Raw genomic sequence first — 23,982 nt, 5'->3', positions numbered from 1 at the left:
ACAAAAAATATTATTCTTATTGAAATATTACAATGCTAATATTACAGATCATCATAATAACTTAAATGATCACATACACTATCAAATACAGGTTTAAAAGATTTCTTTAGCACAGAACATATTCAGATGTAAATCTTGTAACTTCTACGTATAAAGGTTATTTTAGTTTTGTGTAAAACATAAGAGTCAAGATTTTCTATAAAATATATATGATAAGACATTTTGATTTAGTATATGATCGACTTAAACTAATTCATAATGATCATAAGCTCTTAACACAATTAATAATAATAATAATAAAACAAATAATATCAACATAAGACGAAATTGTGGCAAAATAACAAGAAATGCTAAAAGGACAAGAAATTATGGTAAAAGAAAGATATACATTAGAATCAAATTGGGATAGTAAACGTGAAAATGAAAATGTATCTTTCAATGACGATGGCAGTTATGATGAGATAAATTCTTAAGTGCATATTGTTTAAAATATCTTTCCATCGTTGGTACTCAGAAACCAAGTCGTTATTTTCTTCCTTATAGTGTATGAGAAAGATATCCTCTAATTCTTTACCTGTGGGTAACGTACCCAAAATGGCTGTCACGTTCCCACGTTGAACTGCGATACTGATCCGTTGAATAAGGAAAGATTTAGATCGTTTATCTCCCGATATAAGTGAAATACGATGGCCGATTTCCTTGATAAAATTAGCTCCTTCTTGACCCCAAGTACTACTTGTTTTCGATGGCAATTGGAACAAACCAATATTTATCAACGAGATTAATATATTTATTCCTCTTGTCGGTCTCCTTACAAGCAGCTACGAGACCTACGCGTGATGATGAATGTGGAAGATTGGAAGGAGCATAAGTATCTGTGCAGGTGAAGTTCCAAACTACAGCTTTCCCTTTTTCCCAGGGCACTAAAGTCATTCCATCTGGTCTTTTTCCGTCTGAACGACTGCATCCCTTTGGTTTTCGTACTAATGGGACACCTGCAAATGTGAGAGATCTCAAAATTATATCGTTCACACTTGAGTGCCGTGATTGTCTACCTGCGCTGCTCTTGCATGATAAGCCATGTAAGCGTCTCTTAATGACGAGAGCATTACAAGCACGTCAACTGTGTGGTTCGCAAATATCTGCTCCTATCCGCAGAGCTGTAGCTATACAGAAACTTTCATTGCTGAAATGTAGACCAACAGAAGATGACGGTAGAGCTTTAAGCCATGCACCGTTTTCCGGGGACGAAACAGCGAGGAATCTTGCCTTGTCTTCGATCTTATGAGTTGATTGTATTAATGAGGAAATATGATGTTTTACTATGGGTTTGTTCCAGGCTGATTGAAGATTTCTTTTCTCGTTAGCCGGAGGAGCAGACCCCACTGAATTAGACCAATTGTCGATGCAGTTTTGTACCTCTGAATCGGTGTCCAATTCGACTTCTCTCTGTAGCAAAGTTCCAGTTAATTGACTTGAGCCGTAGAAAGAAGCAAGGAATAATGGCTTAGCAACATCTGTGGCCCGACGGATTCCGAGACCTCTATTTCGGACTGGTAATGATGCTTGTAACCATGATTCATTGCTTAGGGTGCAGTTGAGGATAGATTCCAATCCTGTTCTTATAGTATCGTCAAATTTCTCAAGCAAGTTCTCTTCACACCAGGAAGGAGAACATCGGAGGAAATACTGTAATCTTGGTATTGACAATGAGGCCCGCAATAAATAAAACGCTGAATGAGCTGAGATGTTTGATAAGCGTGACAAGAATAACTCTAATTTCGAAATCTTCTCTACCAATATTTTCCTCCGGGCTTCTGCTTATAGAGCTGCGCCTAGGAGTTCAGCATTAATTGATAGCAGTAGTTGCATATCAAGTGCAGATTCATTACATTTATTATAAAGACGCTGAATTTCCTCTTCCTTAGCGCCTAGAAAACTCACCATTTTGAGTGGTTGAGATGTAAACCGGTGAATGTTGCCTGTGAGCGAATGTTGTCTAAACTAAGTAGTACTGCATCAGTATTTCCGGCTATTGATCCGTCGTCGAGATACCACACATTCAATTCTGTGTTTATATTATTGACAACTGGCTGGAGGGTCAGAGCAAAGAGTGCTGGACTAGGGGTCGCCCTGTTGAACGCCTCATTGAGGAAAGATAATATTGTCTCCTACAAAAGGGTTGCTAGGTTCAGAATAGCACTGAAAAACATAGAGACAGAAATTTGGAAAGTGATTATTTACTGCAGCTAGCATGGAATCTCGATTGATTTCATTGAATGCATTTCGGAAATCGATTTTCATTCCGATTTCCGAAATTTTTATTTTTATTTTTTAAAAGTATAATTTTATTAGTTTCACATGTTGCATAGCATTTACATCTAAAGTTATGCTGATAGCCAATGAGTCAAGTTTATATCTTCTGTCTCCGATCCTTCGTACTGAAACGTGTAGTCCTCCCGTGGATTCCTTCTTGCAATCACATCCAGTTGCTGTAAATTTGGAATACCAATCGCGTATTCTCTTTTCACATTGTGCTTCCGTATGAAATCGTGTACAGAAATGTCTTCGGAAAGTGGTTATTGATCTTCTTGCATGCAACTCAAGGACGCAATATCCATATTTCTCTGCTGTCGCGACCATTTCTCACAAGCATTCCCCTGGCGATCAAACTGATGTACCACGGCCTCTCACGATATCTGAAACGAAAAGTAGTTTTTTTTTTTTTTTTTTTTTTTTTTTTTAAATCGTAAATGTTTCAATGCTCTACGCTTTTTACTTTTAACACATATGCGAACGAAATTATTTGTGCTAGTTCTGGATATTGTAGTCAATTAACTATCTGTAAATGTAATATACGAGGTGTGTTCAAAAGTATTGAACCTTATTTTTCCCGCGTAAATCAATGAAGCGCGGGAGACTTTCTTCAGTGTAGATGTAGAGGGGACACTCATGCGCAGTCGTAAATTTTCTTCCGCCCGTAGAAAGCGTTAATCGGTGGCAGTCGGCCAGCGACTGAAGACGTGTAATGATCGGTCATCGGATTTCAGTTTTTCTAAAATGACAGAAAAACTTGAGTAGCGATATTTCATCAGTTTGCCAAAAACTTGGTGATACCTAAGCGGAAACCATTCGCGAGATTCAACAGGCCTTTGGAGACGCTTAAAGGAGGAGTACAACCGCTTCAAAGATGGCCACACATCAGTGAACAGTGAACCACGTTCAGATAGTCCCTCAACAAGCCGGAATGACAATATCATTGAGCACGTGCAGACTCTGGTCTTGCAGGACCGTCGTATCACAGTCCGAGAAATGGCTAATAATATGGGTGTAAGCATCGGATCGGTACATTCAATCTTGAACGAGAATTTAAGCATGAGGAGAGTGTCCGTGAAATTTGCAAAAATGGAGGTGCTAACAATGGAGCAGAAGCAATGGCATCTGGAAATCACGCAGGATCCCTACTCACCCGACGTGACTTCGTGTGACTTTTGGTTATATTCCAAGCTGAAAATGCCACTAAAAGGGACTCGATTTGAGTCAAGAGAAGACATAATGCGGAATGCGACGAAACGGTTGCTCACCTTTTTCCAAAAAACTGCGTTCCAGAAGTGTTTCCAACAATGGCGGGAGCGCTGGAAGAAGTGTGTGCATTACCAAGGAGACTACTTTTTGAAGGGGATTAGTTTTTCAAATTTCCAAATCAATAAATGTATTTTTGCCAACCAAAGGTTCGATAGTTTTTGAACACACCTCGTATACTAATCAGATTTGTGTTCTCTGATATGTTTTGTACCAAGCTGCAGTTTGCATATGTATTTTGATACACTGGGTGCAATAAATATCATACTATCCAGTACAATGCACATACAATAAAAGCAGTAAAAGTGTAGATGTAAAGTCAAATACATAATATTTACTTAAAGATAATGTAAGATACATATTAAATAATGAAAATAATCTATTAATTTCGTAAAACTTATTATTATATCATTTCAACACTTGCCGGTGTCTTCTTCAATAATCCATATTTCGTCATATACCAGGCTCTTAAAAGGATCCTCTGTGTCTTGAAGGAGCTGTGGTATAGGCTACTAAAGAAGACACCAGCGAGTGTTAAAATGAAATAATAATAACAAAGTTTAAGTGGATATAAAAGTAAAAGATATTATTTTTATTACATACAGATAGATCTAAGATACAGCAAAAGTTTACCTAAGGTAATTCCTAATTGAAGTAGTCGTTTTAAATGTTCATTTATAAATATTTATCAGCACTGTAAAATAGGTGATTCTGCAGCAATTTCATGAACCATATGTTTAAAAGTATTACTGTTCAATTTCTTATACAAGTATGGTAGTTTATTGTGTAGAATTCCTCGAACAGAACTATGTGATTCCAATTAATTAATCGTGTATCTTGTTTTACAGATCCTTTAATTTGAGGGAAGAATACGCGGAGATCATCCAGCTTTGCCGTAACTGCCGATGCCTATTCTGGAAATCGATCGGACACCCTTGTATTGCAGATCAGGACCCTGAATATCAAGAGAAGTTGGATCGAGAAAACGTGGATAGGAACTCCCTATATGTGCCAATTCCTCCTCAGGCCTTTCTGAAATTCTTCTCACTGTGACATCTTCAACGAGGCGCATTATCTCAGCAAGATTCCTAAGAAGAAAAAAAACATTGACTGTGGTTTTACTTCCTAAGCAGTTCAGAATAAAACCAACATCAGTCGGTTCCTGAAATGTACAAGTTACCGCGCTGTCTAAATATGCACCTGTGTTGGTAATGTGACCTCAAAATTATCGAGATTATTGAATGTCAGTGTTTCTCTCCCTGGAATAGGAGGGATTGTTCAACTGAATTCAGTAAAGAGAGAGAAAGAAAAAAAACATTGCGTAGCGTGTATTACATGCAGATATATCAACGCGAAATAGTTGGTCTCTGTAAGAGATACCGTGCTGCGCGATACGAGAGATAAAATCTTGAAAAAAGACTGAAAAATAAATAAACGAAAATATATTTTACTCAACTCGCTTTCTAAAAGCAAATAAATAATCTTAAAAGAAAAAACATAAGATACGTATATAAATATATGTATGTATATTTTAAAAGATGATGATTTAATTGCGGTAAAAAGAAAAGTATGAAATGCTTTTTGTTCCTGTACTAGTCACATGTTCTATGTTATAATAGGGCGATTCCAAATGTTGGAAGAAAACTTTGTGATGTTGTTTCTTACATGAAACGAAGGAAAGGAAGGTCTGATAAAAACTGGTCGAGAAATTCTTCATTACAAACATTATTAGCGAGAATTTTAACAAGTCAAAACTTTGAAACAAATAAATATACTAGGAGTAAGAAAACTTGAAAGCAAAGTTCCAACGACGGCTTAACATGAACAGTACAGACTGACCTTGGGTTTTCTTGACGCTTCTGACAAAAGTTTACATTGTTTGGTTTGTTAGAACAATAAAATGAGGATATGTTAGTATTTTAATAACAAACTGGGAAGAAATCTCGAATAAAATAATATTTTTAAAAAGTATTCAAAAAGATTCTTCGTCAATACATCACTTTCGTTTAAAGAGAGAAACTTGTCTTCTTTTTCTTATCCTTATTCTTTTTTTATATAGTCTTCCGAGGTCATTCGAACTCGGTTCTTCTTGCCTTCTTTTTCTTTGTTTAATGCCGTGAAGGATAGCAACGAAATCTTTTTTGGCAGTAAAGACATCCTATAAAATGGATTAGTGTTGCTTGAAATTGAAAATTTCTTTAACAAGTGTAACTAGAATCTGTGTTGCCAGGTTCGTATTATTGGTGATTGTGAACATTTCTTAAGTTTTACCTGAGAGTCTATCTGATAGAACCGGTTTATCGATCGTCACTTGTACTCCATAGGATTAGCATGGAGCTAGATGGAATTCGGAATGCTCCGTTACAATAATATGCATTTTTAACGTGACCCCATCCCCCACTTCCGTTTCCTCCATACAGAGCTCCTCATAAGAAAGAGTAACCAAACACTTGCTATAGCTTTTTATTTTTAACGCTGATTCTTCTTTTTCTCGTTTCTTTTTGTTTCATCCTTCCTTATTTTTTTTTTTTCCATTCCTGGTTTCGAAGGGGGGTCCGGATTCCCCCTTGGCTACGTCCTGCTATGGCTAAAAGATGATGGCAGCACATTTCTCCTATAATTCCAATGTATTTTGTAGGCGGCGACTAATTATTCACACTAATTCAATTAAATTCAATATACAAATATTCAAATTTTCTCCAAAAGACAAGTTGAGAATAATTAGAAAAAAATTTGTTCACTTTTTTAAAAAATATTCTGTTTTATTCATTGTAGAGTGCTGGTAATTTTATCCTTCAGAAACATGATTTCAATAATGAAATTCTCTTGTGCATAAAGTATCTTTTTTTTTTTTTTTTTTTTTTTTTTTAAAGTTATCTTTGGACAAAGTTTGAATATTCATCTTAAATTTGATTGAATTTTTGTGAATATTGCCGCTGCATATAAAATATATTGGAAAGATAGAAAAAAGTATCGTTTTAGTGCTTTAAACCTAACTAATCTTTTTACTTTCTATTGAAACAACAGCATATCTAACAGTTCGTAAATCTACTCTTTTATATACTGAGTATGCTGTTAACTGTACTGTTTCAATGTTCCGTGATACCTTCTTCAGCAATTCATCCGAATTCTTAGAATTTTATCTTGCACTATTTCGTCATATAAATCCCTTGCACTAGAATTCTTTTATATATTGAGTATGCTGTTAGCTGTACTGTTTCAATGTTCCCGGATACCTTCCTTAGCAACATCTGAATTCTTGAAATTTTATCTTGCCTATTTCGTCACGTAAATCCCTTGCACTAGAATCCTTTTCTTTTGAAAGTTTTGTTGCTGTGAAGAACTTACGCACAACATTTTTTGTGAGGATATAACTTTGTGCTAATTTGTAAAAATCTTGTTCACTTCTAACACACTTATAAAGATGTTGTTATAATCTTTAATTTACGATTAAACGTTAATTGTACATTAACTTCAATGATTTTTCACTCCTTTAACTCGTTGAGGATTTGTTAAAAACATAACAATGTTTCCCAGATCTGCTGACGAAGGTTTCAGGTAACACCGAAACAGTACAATAGATAAAAGGGTTCGCTTAGAAATTATTATAAATATAGAAACAACCATTTTATCTAGTTAACTTCTTCTTTCAATAACTGTTGTAAACATACAGTATATTGGTAACAGGCAGCTATTGTCAAATCTTAATGCCTCATGCTTTTCTTAAAATGTTGGCGACGAAATTTCCCTGCTCTTTTATAGTTCGCCTGCGATATATTTCTCGACCCATTCTAATAAAAAATATATATATATATATATATATTTTATTTGCCAAGACTAACTTCACAGAGTTTTGTACGAACATTAGGAATCACCTGTGTGTGTTTTCTAGAGTGAAATAAAACGGAGAAGCGCATTGTGTGTTGTGCTTCCTGAGATGCACCTTTGTTGAATCTCTACATAAATTAGTCAAATGTATAGACAACAGATCTGCATCGAACAGGGGATTCGGTATAAAGTTTATACAAAGAAGGAATTTATTTATATCTATATATAGAAATATATGTACGTGAAAAAAATAGAAAACTACAGGAAGTGTTTCCATTCACGCAAACACTTGTTATGATAAGATTTTTTTTTTGTTAATTTGTTTATTATGCTTTAGAAAGCAACAGCTATATACTTCAAAGTATGCACTTACAAATAATAAACAAAAAAATCAAGTGCTAAGTAGTGAGTTTGCAATCCAAAGACACTTGCCTGATGAAAAGTAGCTCCTACGTAGAGGTTTTTAGGTGGTTGTGGTTGTTTTTTTTAATTATTATTATTATTATTGTATTATTATTATTATTATTTTGTAGTTAGTTATTTTATGACCACTGTCTTTCATTTTGAGGTGCACATTTGCATCTGAAAGAAGAAGAAGAAGAAGAAGATGATGATAAAAAAATTATGAACAAGATTTTTACTTGTCGAAAACTTTTTACGCATTTGATTTTTTGTATATTTTTTATTCACTGTAGTATTTTGCGTCCAGGAGAGTTCTTATATATATATAATATATGTGCACGTGTTTGTGAATGTTTAATATAAAAAGAAAAATATATATATATATACATAGAAATAAGCTTATATGATCGGAAGGAGATTTTTTCTCTGTGATGTGCAAGCACTTTTTTTAAAATGATCTGTTTCTCAACCTATTTTCTTAAAACTGTTTTAAAAAAAAAGCTTTAAAAATGAAATCAGCCAGGGTGGCAGTGCTATTGAGCTGACCATATGTAGAATTTTTGAAATAACATATAATCTGGAATATTGATTCATTTTGATGAGATTATATATATATTTAACAAAAAATATATCAATTGAAGTGAATATATGTATATACATACATTATTTTAAGAATTAGAGAACTATGTCGGATGCTTGATTTTCAAACTAACCAAATGGAATAAACGGTCCATTTTCCGTATCTAAATGATGTTACTAGGAGTAAAGCATGAAATGAAGACTGCCAAAAAAATATTGGCAGCTGCTGATTGTAAATAAAAGAGCCATAATAAATGATTGAACATAATTTTATCTTTTATTATTGCTTCAACCAGGGATTACAAAATAAGCGTTTTGATTATCAACATACAGAAGTCTAAGGTTAACAACTGTTTGCGCAATATGCGAAGGATATCAAAGAAAATAATACTGACTTCCACTTTTAGATTCTTGCTTTAAGGTTATAATTATTACATTGTTATATAAAAGCTCATCACTGTTGTATAGTTTTGTATGTTTATTTGCTACGTGGGTCGATTAGCAACTTTGTTGTCGTAGCAAAGTGCCAAGGGGGGCAGACTACTAAATATTTTTTTTAAAAGTTAACAATCTTTCTTTTGCCAGTTTTTCGTAAATGAAAAGAAATAATGAAATGTAACTTACCTCAATAATAGATAATGTTATTCTACACCCGAAAATACGAATCGGAAGAATTTTCAGTGTTGCCATCCATAGAAATTACAGTGTGACCAGAATTTGAATTACTCAAAAATCTAGGTTAAGGTAACGACTAGAAAAATGAACTTAATGGTAATTGATGACTTATCATGCTGTCTGTGTTCCTTGTTAACTACTTTTTAAATAATATTTGTATTTATTTTGTAATAACTTATTTATCTTCTAATAACGTATGTAAGTTATTACAGAATAAATACAAATATTATTTAAAAAGTAGTTAAGGTAGTCTGCCCCTTAAGGTTAGTGTATGACACTTACGTAGTAACTGTGCCCATATCTTAATATACTAATTTGTTATTTTTGTTTCTAGATGCAATTAGTTTGAAGGTATGACGTCTAGAATGAGTAAAAGTGACAAACTGTGCTCACTTCTTTTATAAACAACAACGAGTTGATTATGCATCCTCTGGGTACCCAATGGGAACGATTTTTACGATCGTCTTGAGACCATGGACGAATGTTAGGCATATCACCGTGACCCGTATACTCTGCGGATGTTGTAGTGACCGGTAAAGTGAGATACAGTTGCAGCACAGTACACAAATCCGGGACACTACAAGTAATGATGGAGTTGTGTACTATCAGTAGCTCGGCCAGTTCTTTTACAGTTGAAAGGTCACATTTTTTTTCCCTTTATTATATATCTAAAACTTACAATCTGTCCAAGAAGAGTAGGAGATAAATCTTCTGGATAATATTCGCAAAGTTTATTTGCTTTTTCCGCAATTTCCCTCTCTTCTAAACTGATGAGTTCTCTTGACTGCAGTAACGAAAATTTCGCTGATATATATTTCATGCTTCCATAGCGTACTGAAAGCTGCTGGATAATTACATCAAGGCAAGTGTTAAACACAAATATTCCGAATCTTTCTTCTGGGTTTCCAATTTGTTCATCAATCGCCAAGTCATCGAAAAACCTTTTAGCGTGACGTTGTCCTGTTTGCTTAAAAGCTCGGTCTATTTTCCAATTTTGCAATTTCCCTCGCTTCCTTTAAAAAAATATTTGTGAAATTCTGTCTCAACTGAGACATATCATTCTGAACCTGTTTTAGCATTGAAGTGGCTTTCAGAATGTCAATGGATTTATTTTGCAAACATTTCGTAACAATATTAATTGACTGTAATATCTTGCACTGAAACACAAGTAATAATTACTACGAAGTCGAAACTATTCAGTAGTTTATTTATTTGCATGGCCCCTCTCTTTTTAGATGCTTTCGAAAACAAAATGATATTTTCGAGACACATCATCACTTACACAGAACCAGTTTTCAAGGTGAGCAAACTATCAAACCGCGAATATCATCTAGTAGGACAAAGTTCTTTTGACTTTTTCATTAATAAGAGCAGAGGCGGATCCAGGACGGACTTCTGGGGGGCGATGGGCTGTAATACTGCTACTTAGAGCTACTTTTAAGAGCCTCAATCTCTGAGATTGGTTTTATTTATGTATAAAATAAGAAAGTTTCCTCTTCTGGGAGGGAAGGGGGATGATTGCCCCCACCTGGATCCGCCTCCTGATTAAGAGCATTGTTCAGTTTTTACCAGTCAACTTTCACTGAAGACCACATATATTTCCTGCACTAATGTATAAAAGTCTCTGATATGTTACTAACAGAATCATTTAAAACTAAATTTAGGTTGTGGAAGGCAGAATATACGTAAGCAGCTGTTGGTATTCTTTCCTTGATATGCGCTTGTAGTTCGTGATATTGGCCGCTCATGTAAGCCACACCGTCATACCCCTGACTACGACAATTATTTAGATTCAACTGATTTTTTTTTTTTTTTTTTTTAATATATCCAAACTCTTATTTTCGAAAGACTTTCCGGTTTGGTCTTCCATTTCATAAAAACCCAATAAATAATAATAATAATAATAATAATAATAATAATAATAATAATAATAATAATAATAATAATAATAATAATAATAATAATAATAATAATAATAATAATAAAAGATTCGTAAATATTTATTGACCTCCCTGCATCGAATTGTACATATCTAAGCACGACACTTAACTGATCAACCCTACTTATGTCCTGAGTCGTATCCAATATAATAGAAAAAAATGGAGCATTTTTGATTTTCTGTATAATTGATCCCGAAACTGTCTTTGAAAGTCGAGAAATTAGTTCGTTTTGCACTTTTGGACTTAAATATTTTAGTTTACTTTTCTCATTGTCAATACGAGACTTAAGTACAGGATCATATAGAGCAAGTAAGTCAATAATACTTAAAAAAAAATCCTTTATTATAAGATTTTTTTTCGTCGTGACCACAGAATAGTATGTTGCAACGAGGTGATGTTAAAATTACATTCAATATCCTTGATAACATATCGGTAATTCTTTTATATTGTTGTTTAAAAAAATGTGACAGTAACGACATTGCTCGTAAGATAAAGATGAATTGAGGTGGATTATTGACGTTTCATGTACTGTTAACTTTTTTTTTTTTTTTGATAACCCTTGCTAATCCCTAATTGTACCATTGCACCACGCATTATTAAAGCTTTTGTTGCTCCTGTCGGCAAAAAGCCAGCAAATATGGCAGTATACTGTGTTTAGTATTGTTGAGGAACACAACCAAAATCTATGTAAGATTTGTCTTTTCTTTTAATGTTGTAATATTCAGAATTGAATGATCTATTTGTTACAGGGTCCTTCGGAAAAGGAGCTTTCGGCTGGTGAGGTTTTGAATGAACAAGTTTCATTTTCAGATCTATATCTAACTCATCACTATACCGGCCACGATCAGTGTCGATTATATTTTCCGCATTATCAGATTCAAAATCACTCTGTGCTGAGATATCACTGTCACTGTCAATAACACAAACATTGCATTTCTGTGAGTTTTGTGCTACATTCATACTTAAATTAGGAACCGATGCAGTATTATCACGAGACGTAGCACTATCACTGGGACCTGGCACAGAATTTCCATTGACACTTTTAAAGAAAGAATCAATTTTAGGCAACTCGTTAACAGATTCTTCCTTTTCGCGTTCTCTTTTACGTTTTTGAAAACCGCTCAATTATTTAGATTTATTTGAAGAGCTCATCGTGTGCGCACTTCACTTCACAGCCACTACAAGAACGGCACAAACACAAGAATTTCTTCCACGTCAGGGTTGATGATGATGTGAACACGCGGTGACGGTAGCAAAATTAAATGGTTTTCAAAACAAGGAACTAGAATTTTAAGTCTTTTTTTTTTTTTTTCGTCCATATGCCAAGATCTACCTTCTATCCCTCTACCCACACACTCACACCCAGAATCTCTGCCTCCCCCCCATCTCTCTCTCATTTATTTGTTCGCAAAACGGTATTTATTTGGCGACACCCATGATTTTCTTGACAAGGCCTTTATTTGTCTCTTGCCTCAGTTGCAAAGGGACGAGGGGGAAGTGGACTAGTGGTGACTTCTTCAGCTGGAAAACCATTAGGTACAGGGAGAAAAATCTACTGACCTGAAGCTCTACTGAAAAATCTACTGACGATGGTTGGTGCTCATAAAGTTTTTGAGACGACAGAGGTGGAGAACGGAGTGCAACAGAACTGGAGCCCCCTGGAAACTACAACATGGGCGCCCTTGAATGCGGCCAAGACCTATGCAAGGAATTCGTTAGAATTTAGAAGCAGCAGCAAATGGCGGATTATTGACAACTACAGCTGTCCAGCGAAGAGTTTTTTTAAAAAGCTTTCTTTATTTTATTAAAGTTTACCAAGTTACGTACTCAGGTTTACTATGTTATATAAAAGTTTTGTGGGCCCCTGCATGGCGGGGTCTGCGGGGCCGTTAGTTATGCCACAGGAATATCACAAGGTACAGGGTTTTCAATTTTGCACTAAAAATTGGGTTTTAAAATAATCTCGGCTGCATTTGCTCTCAGTGAAAAATCTGATTGATTCGGAGGCTGGTTTGGTGCATTTTCGTCTCAATCCAGACGAGATTCTGTGCTGATACATAACAGTGGACAAAACATGGGTACACTACTTACTCCAGAAACAAAGGAACTGTCGAAACAGTGTTTTTTAAAGGCGATTGAACTCCAAAGAAGGGGAAGACAGTGAAATCGGCAGGCAAGGCGATGGTTAGAGTTTTTTGAGGATGCACGCGGAACCATCTATCTCGATTACTTGGAAAAAGGACAAAGATAAATGAAGAGTATTAAACGTTGTTATTGCACCGGTTGAGAGAAGAAATAAAAACAAAAGTTCTCATTTGGCAAAGAAAATAAAACTCTCTTCCATCAAGACAAGTTTTGACGGCGAAAATTATGGAATTAAAATTAGAATTATTACATCAACCGTATTCATCAGATTTAACCCCCAATGACTGTTTTATTTCCGAACTTGAAAAAATGGCTCAGCGGAAAACGATTCACGTCGAACGAGGAGGTCATCGTCCAAGCAGATATCTATTTTGAGGATCTTCCGAAATCTTACTTTTTTGGATGTCTTAAAAAAAAAAGTTGAAAAAACGCTGAGAAAAAATGTATCGAGCTATCTACCCAGAATGATTTTTAAAATCTTTTTCTAAGGGTTTATTGAGCGACCCTCGTACAACGTATTTCTTTTTTTTTTCAGGTATGAACAAAAATTGATACAAGTGATTATACCATTGAAAAACGCATCGTCACAAGCACTTGGGTTCACGAGAGGCCCAGAACAGAAACAACGTTTCATATGGATTTCCAATTACGTTTCGGACGAGAGCCACCTCCAAAGAGAACACTTTTGCATTGGAAACAGAAACTGTTTTCTACTGGCAATGTTAAGGATAAACCACAAAACGGTAGGCCATCAACAAGAGAGGAACACTGCAGAGAAGTTACGGCATCAGTGGAAAAATCATCAGTAAAGCAAACTTGCAAACGGTCCACGGAACGTGGTATACTCCGATATGTGGTTTGCTTTAAATTATAAGCAAAAAAAATTAAACATGTGCCAACTTTCTTCCACACTGTTACAAGGGACTTTCGTAGAGCCAAAATGACACTACTTAGCACTTAACCTTGGAATTTTATTCCGAAGAGCACGGCTGTCGTGTACCTTAAAATGGATTTAGACGTTGTATCTAAACATTGTTTCACAAATTTATGAAGCAATCCACCAAAAATTGTATCGAAATACGTGAAAAGCAAACTTCTGTAACTATCTTCTTATATAAAATCAAGAAATTAACCATCACATAAAGTGAAAAAAATAGTCCCACGTTAACATGGTTAAAAAAAAAAAAAAAATCGAAATTGACAAAACCGAAGATCGTAGGTTTGAATCTATCATAGAAAATGTACTTGTTTAATAAGTGAAATCATAAAATTAAAAAATAACGCTTTGTAGAAAAGCTTCGAACAGCTCTAAAAACAACAGTGAAATAGTGATACAATGTCGTCGGCACACACACCAAAGAACAACTTGCTTCATCAGAAAGTATGGTATGGACGAAACAACAGCTGTTAGTCCTTGCTAGAAGTTGAAATACGTATAGGCAAGAGGACGTAAAGAAGTCCCGACCCTTGCATGCACTTCTCAATTCCCTGAAAAATTCCGTTTTTCTCATTGATGTTCAATTGAAGGAACTGTAAAAGCCTTCGATTGGAAGAATAACGTATTGCATTTTTACGCAAGCCATAACAGTTTTAAATTAATAAGCAATGTCTTTGCGTATCAATGGGAGCATCTTATATATAATGTTTATTTTTTCTTTTTAATGTATTCTTTTGTATTGTATTGTTTTTTTAAATTTTTATTGCAAATATATTGTATTTATTTGGAAATAATTACGTGATTTAAGAATCTCGAAGGATAATCACCACCGAAACAAAACCTCTTGAATGATTTTTTTTTTTTTTTTTTTTTTTTTTTGTACACTAGCAGAATACTCGTTCTTCGCACGGAGAGAATGCGTTTCATTTTGGACATAAAGGGGGCTGAATTTGGATTTAAACGGCATCGGAAGCATCTCTGTTCATCTCAGCGACCCCAAAACTATGGATTCGACACTAATATCGGTTATTTTCGATTATTTTTAAGCATCTCATCCTCCCGTCCTTTAAGTTGCACCGTCAAAGTGAAATGATAAATATCATCCCAGGCCGGAATCTCATATATGTGGAAAATTTAATCGAGATCGCTCGGGTGGTTCAAGAGATATGGAGTGACAAACGGAGTCACTTTCATTTTTAACGATAAAGTCAACGCCTCAAAAATAAGTGTAAACTGTCTTATTATGATATCTATCTGTACGTTTATTTTTGGTAAACTATTGTCATTTTCCCAAAGACGTTATTGCGAATGTTACTGCCTCTGAATGCTGCATGAAGAAATTATTTCACTTGCTCTATTTCGGCATTATCTATTCAATAGGTGTACTGTCTTGAAGTAGCAAGAAAGCTCAGATAAATACAAATAATTATTACATATAAGGGTTGTTCAAAAAACGCGCCGGTTTGGGATCGTCTGGCAAATTTTTGTTTCTCGGTTGCCGACATTGTTTTGTATTGTTGCTCTACCCACAAACATTCCAATTGTCGCCTTAGTCTGAATTTCTCGCATTTCTTCAGTCTCCGTCTAGCCATGAAGCAGTTTACTATGGCGCAACGTGTGCTAATTGTGAAAACTTTTTACCAGAATGGAGAAAGATAAGCGCGGTTCTAAGGCGAAATGAGGCACCGAATGAATTAACAGATCGCAGACTTATGAAAAAGTTCATTGAAACAGGTTCAACAGTGAAAATTAAAAGTACTGGGCATCGTTGTAGTGGTCGTTCTGAGCAAAACATTGCGGTGGTTTGTAACGGGTGTGGCTGCTAGTCCAATGAAATCGGTTTCTCGCCGTTCCCAAGAATTGAGCATAGGATGTTCTTCAGTACAGAGAATTCTCCAATATGATCTCCATCTTTGGGGTACTCTCAAATCATTGGTGTATGTCAATAAACCCCGTCCCACCCGTGAATTAAAAGAGGAAATTCGACGAGTCGTCGGGGAAATCCAAGTGGAAACTTGTCAGGCAGCCATAGCGAATTTCACGAACAGAGTTACTGCATGCCAGCGCAGTAGAGGAGGTCATATGCCCAACGTCATTCACCATACCTGGAATCGGAATGTGTAATCAACATGCTTATGAATTTTGTTAGTGTGTTTCGAAAACATAAAGTTCATAATTCGATGTAACAAAACTGGCACGCTTTTTGAATAACCCTATATCTATCCTGATATTTTCATTTAAAAAAAAAAAAAAAAAAAAAAAAAAAAAAACGGAGTTTTACGAATATTTTGGATTTCAGACTTGGCAACTTTGGATTGTACACTGTCAAAGAACAGAATATTTATAACTTAAAGAGTAATGACAACAGATGAACTTTATGGCACGCAGTATATCCATCCATATATTTACGAAGAAGGTGAAGTTAACGACAACTCGTGGGATACCTTTAGTAAAGCAAGGAGTAAATTTTCATTCTTGTACCTTGGCTAAGGTATTCAATGAAACGCTCAGGAAGAATTTAAGTATAAAATATACTCTAGTCAAAATAGGTTACAAGCTAAGTTTGACAGCAAAACACAAACGTATTATTTCTTTTGTATTTCTTTTGTAACAATAATTCTTCACTTCACTAAATGAAACTTGTCCATGTGTTTACTTTCCAGACTTCAAGCATTCACTCACTTGTCACTACTGTCTCCACACTGCTTTGCTGCTTTTCACTTGAAATGTTCTTCTTCTTCTCTTTTCTCTGCAGAACCTTTTTATGTTTCTTCGACGCAAGGTGATCTTTCCATTGTATTGTTCCTACAATCACGCGATCACACACTTCACAATTATAACTTATTTGTTCGTTCAACTGTCCAGCTTCCACTGGTAGAGGTCTCTGCGCAGGTTGCTCGTTTTTCAGGAAGGCTTCCACTATTTCTACAGCAGGAGCATAAACTGATTCATTCCATTTACTAGGATCCGTTGCATCGAGTCCATAAACGGGTGGCACCTGTAACACAAGAGAAAGACTGGTCGTTAGGCATCAGATGGTAAGCAAAATGCCTGTTTCTTTATGCTAGAGATTTGATAAAAATGAACACACCAAAATTCATTTTGGTTATATAACAATGAACTTACCTCTGCACCCGTAGTACTTCTTCAATTTTAGTTTCACTAGCTCATTATATTCCCATCCTGTACTGTTTTGTGCTGTTTTCAACTCAACGTATTTCCAAGAAACACATATTTCACTTTTTAACGCCTGAGTATCCTATTTGTATCCATTCACTGACAATTTGACGAAAACAAGTCCCGTTTTTGTAACAGTCATTTGCTCACAAGCTTTTTTTCTCTTTTTAATATAGTCACTTTCAACACTAATATTCTCATGTATGCTCTATATTCACACGCAATTGTTTAAATTCATTATATTTACAGTTCTTATGTGAATATTACTGACTAAAATTTTCTCATTTTTTCTAGAAAGTTAAACAGAAGAATGAACAGACGAACAATCAAAATTCCTTAAAATTATATGGGTGCACGAGAGGATGACTCAGATTAACAAAAAAATTGGCTACTTACCAATGAATACTCCCTTGGGAAGCCTACATATTTTTCATGTTTCGGAACGCCACGCTGGTTCCTTCTTCAGTGGCAAGGAAACAAGGTTAAAAAAGGATAGGAGATTAAAGATGTAAAACAAAGAACATACTGCTACTAAAGAAATAACATCTATTTATCATTTATTTAGTGGTACGTATTCCTTGTGGACACCTTTCATCTCCCATCCGTTTTTATCCTTCTTACCTTGCTACTGAAGACGGAACTAGCCTGTAGTTCCGAAACATATGGAAAATATTTAGTTTTCATTGGTAAGTAGCCAAATTTTTTTGTTAATTTAAATCAAAGTTCCTGTTCAGTTTCTGGAACAAACGAGGTAATTTTAACGCAGTAATATTGAAAATAAGAAATTGTACATAAAAACTGTGGTGACAGAAATCGGATACTTACGCGTTAAAAGTGAAATACGTGTTTCTTGGAATTAAGTTTCGCTTGGAATTTTCTTCACAAATCAACACAGGACGGGAATGAAATAATCTTCCAGTAAGCCGGATTTAAAAGAAAAAAGTTCGTGATCATGACTTCCGATCCGGGAAGATCGAAATATTGTACATATTTAACTAAAACTGAGAAACCACTACAGGTTCAAAAATAAGTCCATTGTTATATATTAAGATGTATCCTGTAACGTCTATTAGTACTTATTCTTTTGTGGAGTCTAAGCTTCAATTTCGGCGAAATTTATTCTGCCGATTTTGCTCCATATTGTAATGTACAGTAGAGAAACGGTACACAGATTTCCCCTCACCTTTTTTTATCATAAGTTTTTATACAGTTTATGTACTGGATTACAAATGAGCATTGTCTCTAATAATCTTTTCCTCTATAAGTTGAACCTCCTGCCCATAGCAGTGCGGAGGTATTTTTTTGTGGGTAGTTCGTTAGGAATGACCCTGCCCGATGCAACTGGATCTAAAGGAACTTCTTGCCTGAAACAGGATAGTATCTCCTGCCCAGTGCAGCGTGGAAATGGGTAAGGAACCTCTAGCCCGAAGCAGTACAGTGGTGGGATAGTATCTCCTGCCCAGTGCAGAGTGGAAATGGGTAAGGAACATCTTGCCTGAAGCAGGGCAGAGATGAAGTATGAGGAATCTCTCGCGCCCAGAGCAGCTTGGAGAGATAAGTAGGTTGTGATCACTTGGTGAATGATCTTTTCTGCCTCTACCATCGTTTATAGCCAGTCTTTTGGAGACGGAGCCTGTGGAGGGGTTGAAGGGGTCCTCTTCGTGACTCTTCCTGTCCTCCTCGTATTTATTCGGAGACGGAATCCGTCGGCTGCTTGGTGGTGTTTGTACTGAAGCACGTGGTGTCGCTTGTTAATATAAGGGGATATTGCAATATTGTTTATACTATAGCCTAAATGCTGAAAATTGTCAATTCTTTACATTTTCTTCAAAATCAGGACTTCACTGGCATAACTACATAGATGTCTTGTTCAACAAGGGTTTCTGTCACTTCCTAATAATAATAATAATAATAATAATAATAATAATAATAATAATAATAATAATAATAATAATAATAATAATAATAATAATAAAACTTTCCCAATGTCCATCCTCATACAATCATGGAAAAATTAATAGCAACTCCTTGGAATTTTACGCATTTATAAGGATTTTAAAGAAGTTTCTACCTAAATATGCACAAACATACAATGATATATACATCAAATTAAAGGGAATTTTATGTAGAATCCGAATCTACTCAGAGAAGTTAAGTATCTAAACAATAATTAATGATATTCAACAAAGTGGGAAAGGAAACACAAATCCGCCATGCTAAATGTTCATTTAATGGATGACTCGATGTTGCTTTCAGTGAGGTCCGCACTCAATAAGGTAATCCACGTTCCAAGCGTGCAGTAGGGTTTCTGCTTCCTTACCTGTTGTGTAGGTACCCTGGGTTACTTAATTGTCTTGTTCTAGTAGTGTTATTTGTACTGACAAATTTGAAAGTGATAGTTTTACCCATAAATATTGATTTACCGTTTATAAATTATTGATATCGGACATCGACATGGGTAAAACGTGTGACATTACACCATAGAAAGCCACTAGAATTAAAACATTAAGTGAATGTGACAAAACTAATGCTGAAATAGCCCGAATTATACAACTGCATAAAAGTACAGTGGGTAGGCAACTGGTTAAGATTCGGGAAGCAGGGTGCATAAAAAGTGGAAGAATTGGCAAATGTGGTCGAGAAATGAAATCCTGGCCTAGACAGAACAGTGCACTGCGACAATTGTGTCTTGCAGAAAGGTTTTGAGTCATCAGCAAATCTTGCTAGAAGTTGGAAGGAAACATCTGGTGTCGACGTTTGTCAGCGAACAGTGAGAAACAGATTAAAATCAATGGGTTTGCATTCACAGAGAGCTGTCAGGAAGCCATATCTTAACAACGTAATAGGCGCGTAGAGTGGGCCAAAACTCACAAGGATTGGACAAATCACCAGTGCCGCAAAGTTCTGTTTAGTGATGAGACGAACATAACCATTTGTGGTAATAATTCACGCGCTAGAGTTTATCGCATGACTAGTGAAGCATTAAATTCTGCGTGTACTGTAAAAACTTCCAGGTATTCTACCAGTGTAATGATTTGGAGAGGTTTTTCTTTTAGTGGAATTGGTAAAATTCACATTTGTGATGTTGTTAATGCACAAACTTATAAACATATTCTCGAAACGACAATGATACCTGCGGTTAGAGATTTATTCAACGGTGGTTCCTTTATTTTTCAAGACGATTCTGCTCCTTATCATCGTGCCAGAGTTATAAAAGACTACATGCTGTCCTTACGTCATGTTACCCTATTTCCTTGGCCTGGTAATTCGCGCGACTTAAACCCAATTGAAAATTTATGGAGGGTTTTGAAGGATATGATTCGTGCAAAACATCCTACAACGAGAGCTGAGCTAATTCAAGCAATAAACGACGTCTGGCAACACTGCATTTCACCAGAGACACTAAAAAACTTAGTAAACTCCATGCCACAACGATTCAAAGACATTATTACTAAGCGTAGACATCCAACCAAGTATTAGCTTGAGCCAAATTCAATTGAGTACGCTTCATTTAACTTCACTTAACAACTTCACCAATAGTTGTAAAGATACGTAACTTCGGAGAGTAGATTTGGATTCTATATAAAATTTTCTTTAATTTGATGTATGTTTGTGATTTAGGTAGAAACTTTGAAATCGTTATAAATGCGTAAAATTCCAAAGAATTCCATGACTGTATATGGATAGAATGTTGTGCAAGAAATGTGGTCAAGTTATTGCGGTTAATAACGACTTGAACAACTTAAAGAGATTGTAGACATGCTCAACGGTAAAAATGTACCCACGCACATGTTCTTGCGTGCTTTAAAAATGCTTCGGGTACGTCCGTATAAATAGAAACAGTGTTTTAGATTTAAAAAAAAAAAAATGCTGTACGATCGAAGACACAATCATCAAATTGAAAAGCTAAAATAAATAAATAAATAAATAAAATAAAAATAAATATAAATAAATAAATAAATAAAATAAAATAAAATGAACTCTCACTATTATCTGTAACCGTAATTAATAATTGTAACTGATAGACTACAAAAACTAATTAATTTATTTAAAATATAATCATTTATCTACTCAATCGAAAGTAACCAATAATTGTTGTATGTAAATGCTGTAAAACTTTGAACTGTTGTCTAAAGTGGTAAAAATGCTGTAAATAATTTATTAAATGGATATGTACAACAATTTCGTACTTTCTTCTTTAGAAGTTCTCTGGAAACAATCACCAGGTATACCTGTATTTATAGATTATTTGAACACCACACGTGGGATAATTTTTCAGCTTCTGCATGTAACAGGAGGCTTATCTTCATTATTTCGAGTTAGAAATTTTAGTGTTTAATTTACCGCTTCTTATTTCAATTACAAATGCTGTATTTTTCACGTTTTTAATTCCTAAACATACTGAAGTATTCTTTTTTTTTTTTTTTTTTTTTTTTTAATAGGGATTTATCTTACCTTAATTCGCTTTACAACAGTTTCAAATTTTTTTTAAATTCTACTGTAGTTCAGTTTACAATAGGGCGACGAAAAACAACAGAAAAAAATGCTTACAATCCCTCTGAAACTAATCCCACAGGAATGGTTCATTGTCCTAATTCTCTCTGAATTGGTTTTATAGGTAACTTCTTCGTTCACTCTAGTTCGACACTTTCTCTGTCGTTACAAAAGGTCGAGTGTAAACTGTTTACTGCACTAATAAACAGAAAAAAATCATCAAATACAAGGAATTTGCATTAGAAAAGTTTAACTTTATCAGTGCTCAATCTGCCAAAAGATATGTTACATTTAAGTTACTATGAGCAACCGATGAAGGTAACGATGTTTGCCGAAACAGTATAGTACAATTACAGTATAGTTTAAACGCACTAATTAACTATTTTATTTTATTTATTTGTATTTTTACAAATTATATGAATATGCGTCAAATAATATATTTAAATATTAATGAACATATTAAGCATTCTTTGCCTTCGGAACAAATATCTTAATTAGATATATAATAAAAAACTGGAAGGTAAAATTACAGTGCAGTGAGTGGGCTTAACACAGACTATGTTGTAGTACATCATTCCACATTATCTCAGCGTAGTCTATATTTATTTTTATATACAGGGAGTTTATTCAACTTATAGCTAGAGGCACAGGTGGTGCTGTGGACACGTTGCCTTCCTGAGCATATTGCTGTCTGACAAGACCGCGTTGTATGACTTGTACGACTGACTGTTTTTAAGAAAGAAGTCTCTTGTGCTGATTATAATTATACCACATGTTAAACTGAGAGATTTTAAAAAATAACGTTATATTAAATTATAAAAGTAACTGAATGTAATAATATTTGCAATTGAATAATCAATATATATTGTTTGGATATTATTGTCAGTACCAAACGTAAGTGTAAGTGAGAAGTGCGAATCTGCGAGAAGCGAATTTTTGTGAATTTTATGTATTATGTTTAACCTTTTTTCTTTTTCTTTATTTTAGTTCACACTAGGGCCAATAGTGTGTAGAATTGTTTTGTATATATGCATGTGCATATTGAATTTATTTGATAGACAATATACTATAGCCCCTACTGGCGAGAATTGTCCTTTCTGTAGTCAGCCCATTTATGGTAGACAAAAGTCCATCAAATGTAATAATTGTTTAATTAAGTGTCATTTTGCATGCGTTGAATAACACTCGAAAATGGACAGTAATTCCATTTAGTTGTCTGAATTTTTATGTAATAATTGTATAAAGGGTGATGGGCTCTCTGAAGTATCTCAATGGGTTTCCACTCTCTTTCTCCCCCAAAATTCCAGAACATTTCCAAGACAAATCACCAATTTTTCAGGACTTCGACACACGAAGGTATAAGAGAATTGCAAGTGTAGGTTCAAAACTCACAACAGTGAAATGAAAAGTGCAGTAGCTTATGCAGTGAATATTAATACAAGTACAGTATTAATACACAATAATTAACACGTTGACTGCTGAGCTTGGTCACATAGGTCGTCGGATATACTAAAAAATGTTATTGTTGGATATTGATGCTTTTGCTTTGTTTTACAACAATATACCAGTTTTACATCAAATATATATGTTTATTGCGCAATTGTTGTAAGGACGCCGAAGGGCGTCCGCAGCATATGCCATCAACTTTTCATCCCATGTGCTACGGACGCCGACAGGCGTCCTTCATTATTTTCAATTTTATAACCTGAAAGAAATATAATATATAAGAATTTTCACATATATAGTTCAGAACAGCTTGTACAAGTGTTATTTTGTCATGGTAATCATCAAAGCACGGCTGCAAACCCAATCCAGGTTGTCCAGGACACTTCGCGCAATGGTAGGTGTTACCTTTTTCAATGTTCTTCTGTTTGCATTTCCTGCATTTCTTTATCAATATTCATCCTTTTGGCCAACAGAACATTCCGTTGGTAGATGATTTTCTTCCGCTTGTCTTTTCTTTGGTATATCCAATAGCAGAGTTCCTTGGGCCTATTGATTCTTTCAAAAGGTGGCATATAATTTGTAGACGAAAATCATACAGCGACATTTTGTTTATCAAATTGTATTTGCTGTAAAGGAACCAAGAATTCAATAACAGTAACTGTAAAAAGTGGAAACAAAATTTCTTGTTCCATCTGATGGTTTTCCGTTCGTATGGATAATAGGCCACCATTTGGTTTTGTCGACCAACACCCTTCATGTAACTGACAAAGTTTTTTT

The 23,982-nt window shown here is 34.9% G+C and overlaps 2 protein-coding genes across 2 annotated transcripts in view; one reads left to right on the top strand and one right to left on the bottom strand.

Annotated features, from left to right (window-relative positions):
* Positions 1–8,623, top strand: part of LOC145674804 (F-box only protein 32) — a 237,791-nt gene extending 229,168 nt beyond the window's left edge. Inside the window, exon 8 of the mRNA XM_081745023.1 lies at positions 4,431–8,623. Within this exon, the coding sequence (XP_081601149.1) occupies positions 4,431–4,635 (205 nt within the window). The 3' untranslated portion in view covers positions 4,636–8,623. The remainder of the gene's footprint in view (positions 1–4,430) is intronic.
* Positions 8,624–16,600: 7,977 nt separating this feature from the next.
* LOC145674803 (tRNA dimethylallyltransferase) overlaps positions 16,601–23,982 on the bottom strand; it is a 540,225-nt gene continuing 532,843 nt past the window's right edge. Inside the window, exon 7 of the mRNA XM_081745021.1 lies at positions 16,601–17,086. Coding sequence (XP_081601147.1) covers positions 16,763–17,086 — 324 coding nt within the window. The 3' untranslated portion in view covers positions 16,601–16,762. The remainder of the gene's footprint in view (positions 17,087–23,982) is intronic.

The sequence above is a fragment of the Thermobia domestica genome, chromosome 18, assembly GCF_964235325.1.
Source record: "Thermobia domestica chromosome 18, izTheDome1.hap1.1, whole genome shotgun sequence".
Taxonomy (NCBI): domain Eukaryota; kingdom Metazoa; phylum Arthropoda; class Insecta; order Zygentoma; family Lepismatidae; genus Thermobia; species Thermobia domestica.
This window is presented reverse-complemented; position numbering and strand designations above follow the sequence as displayed.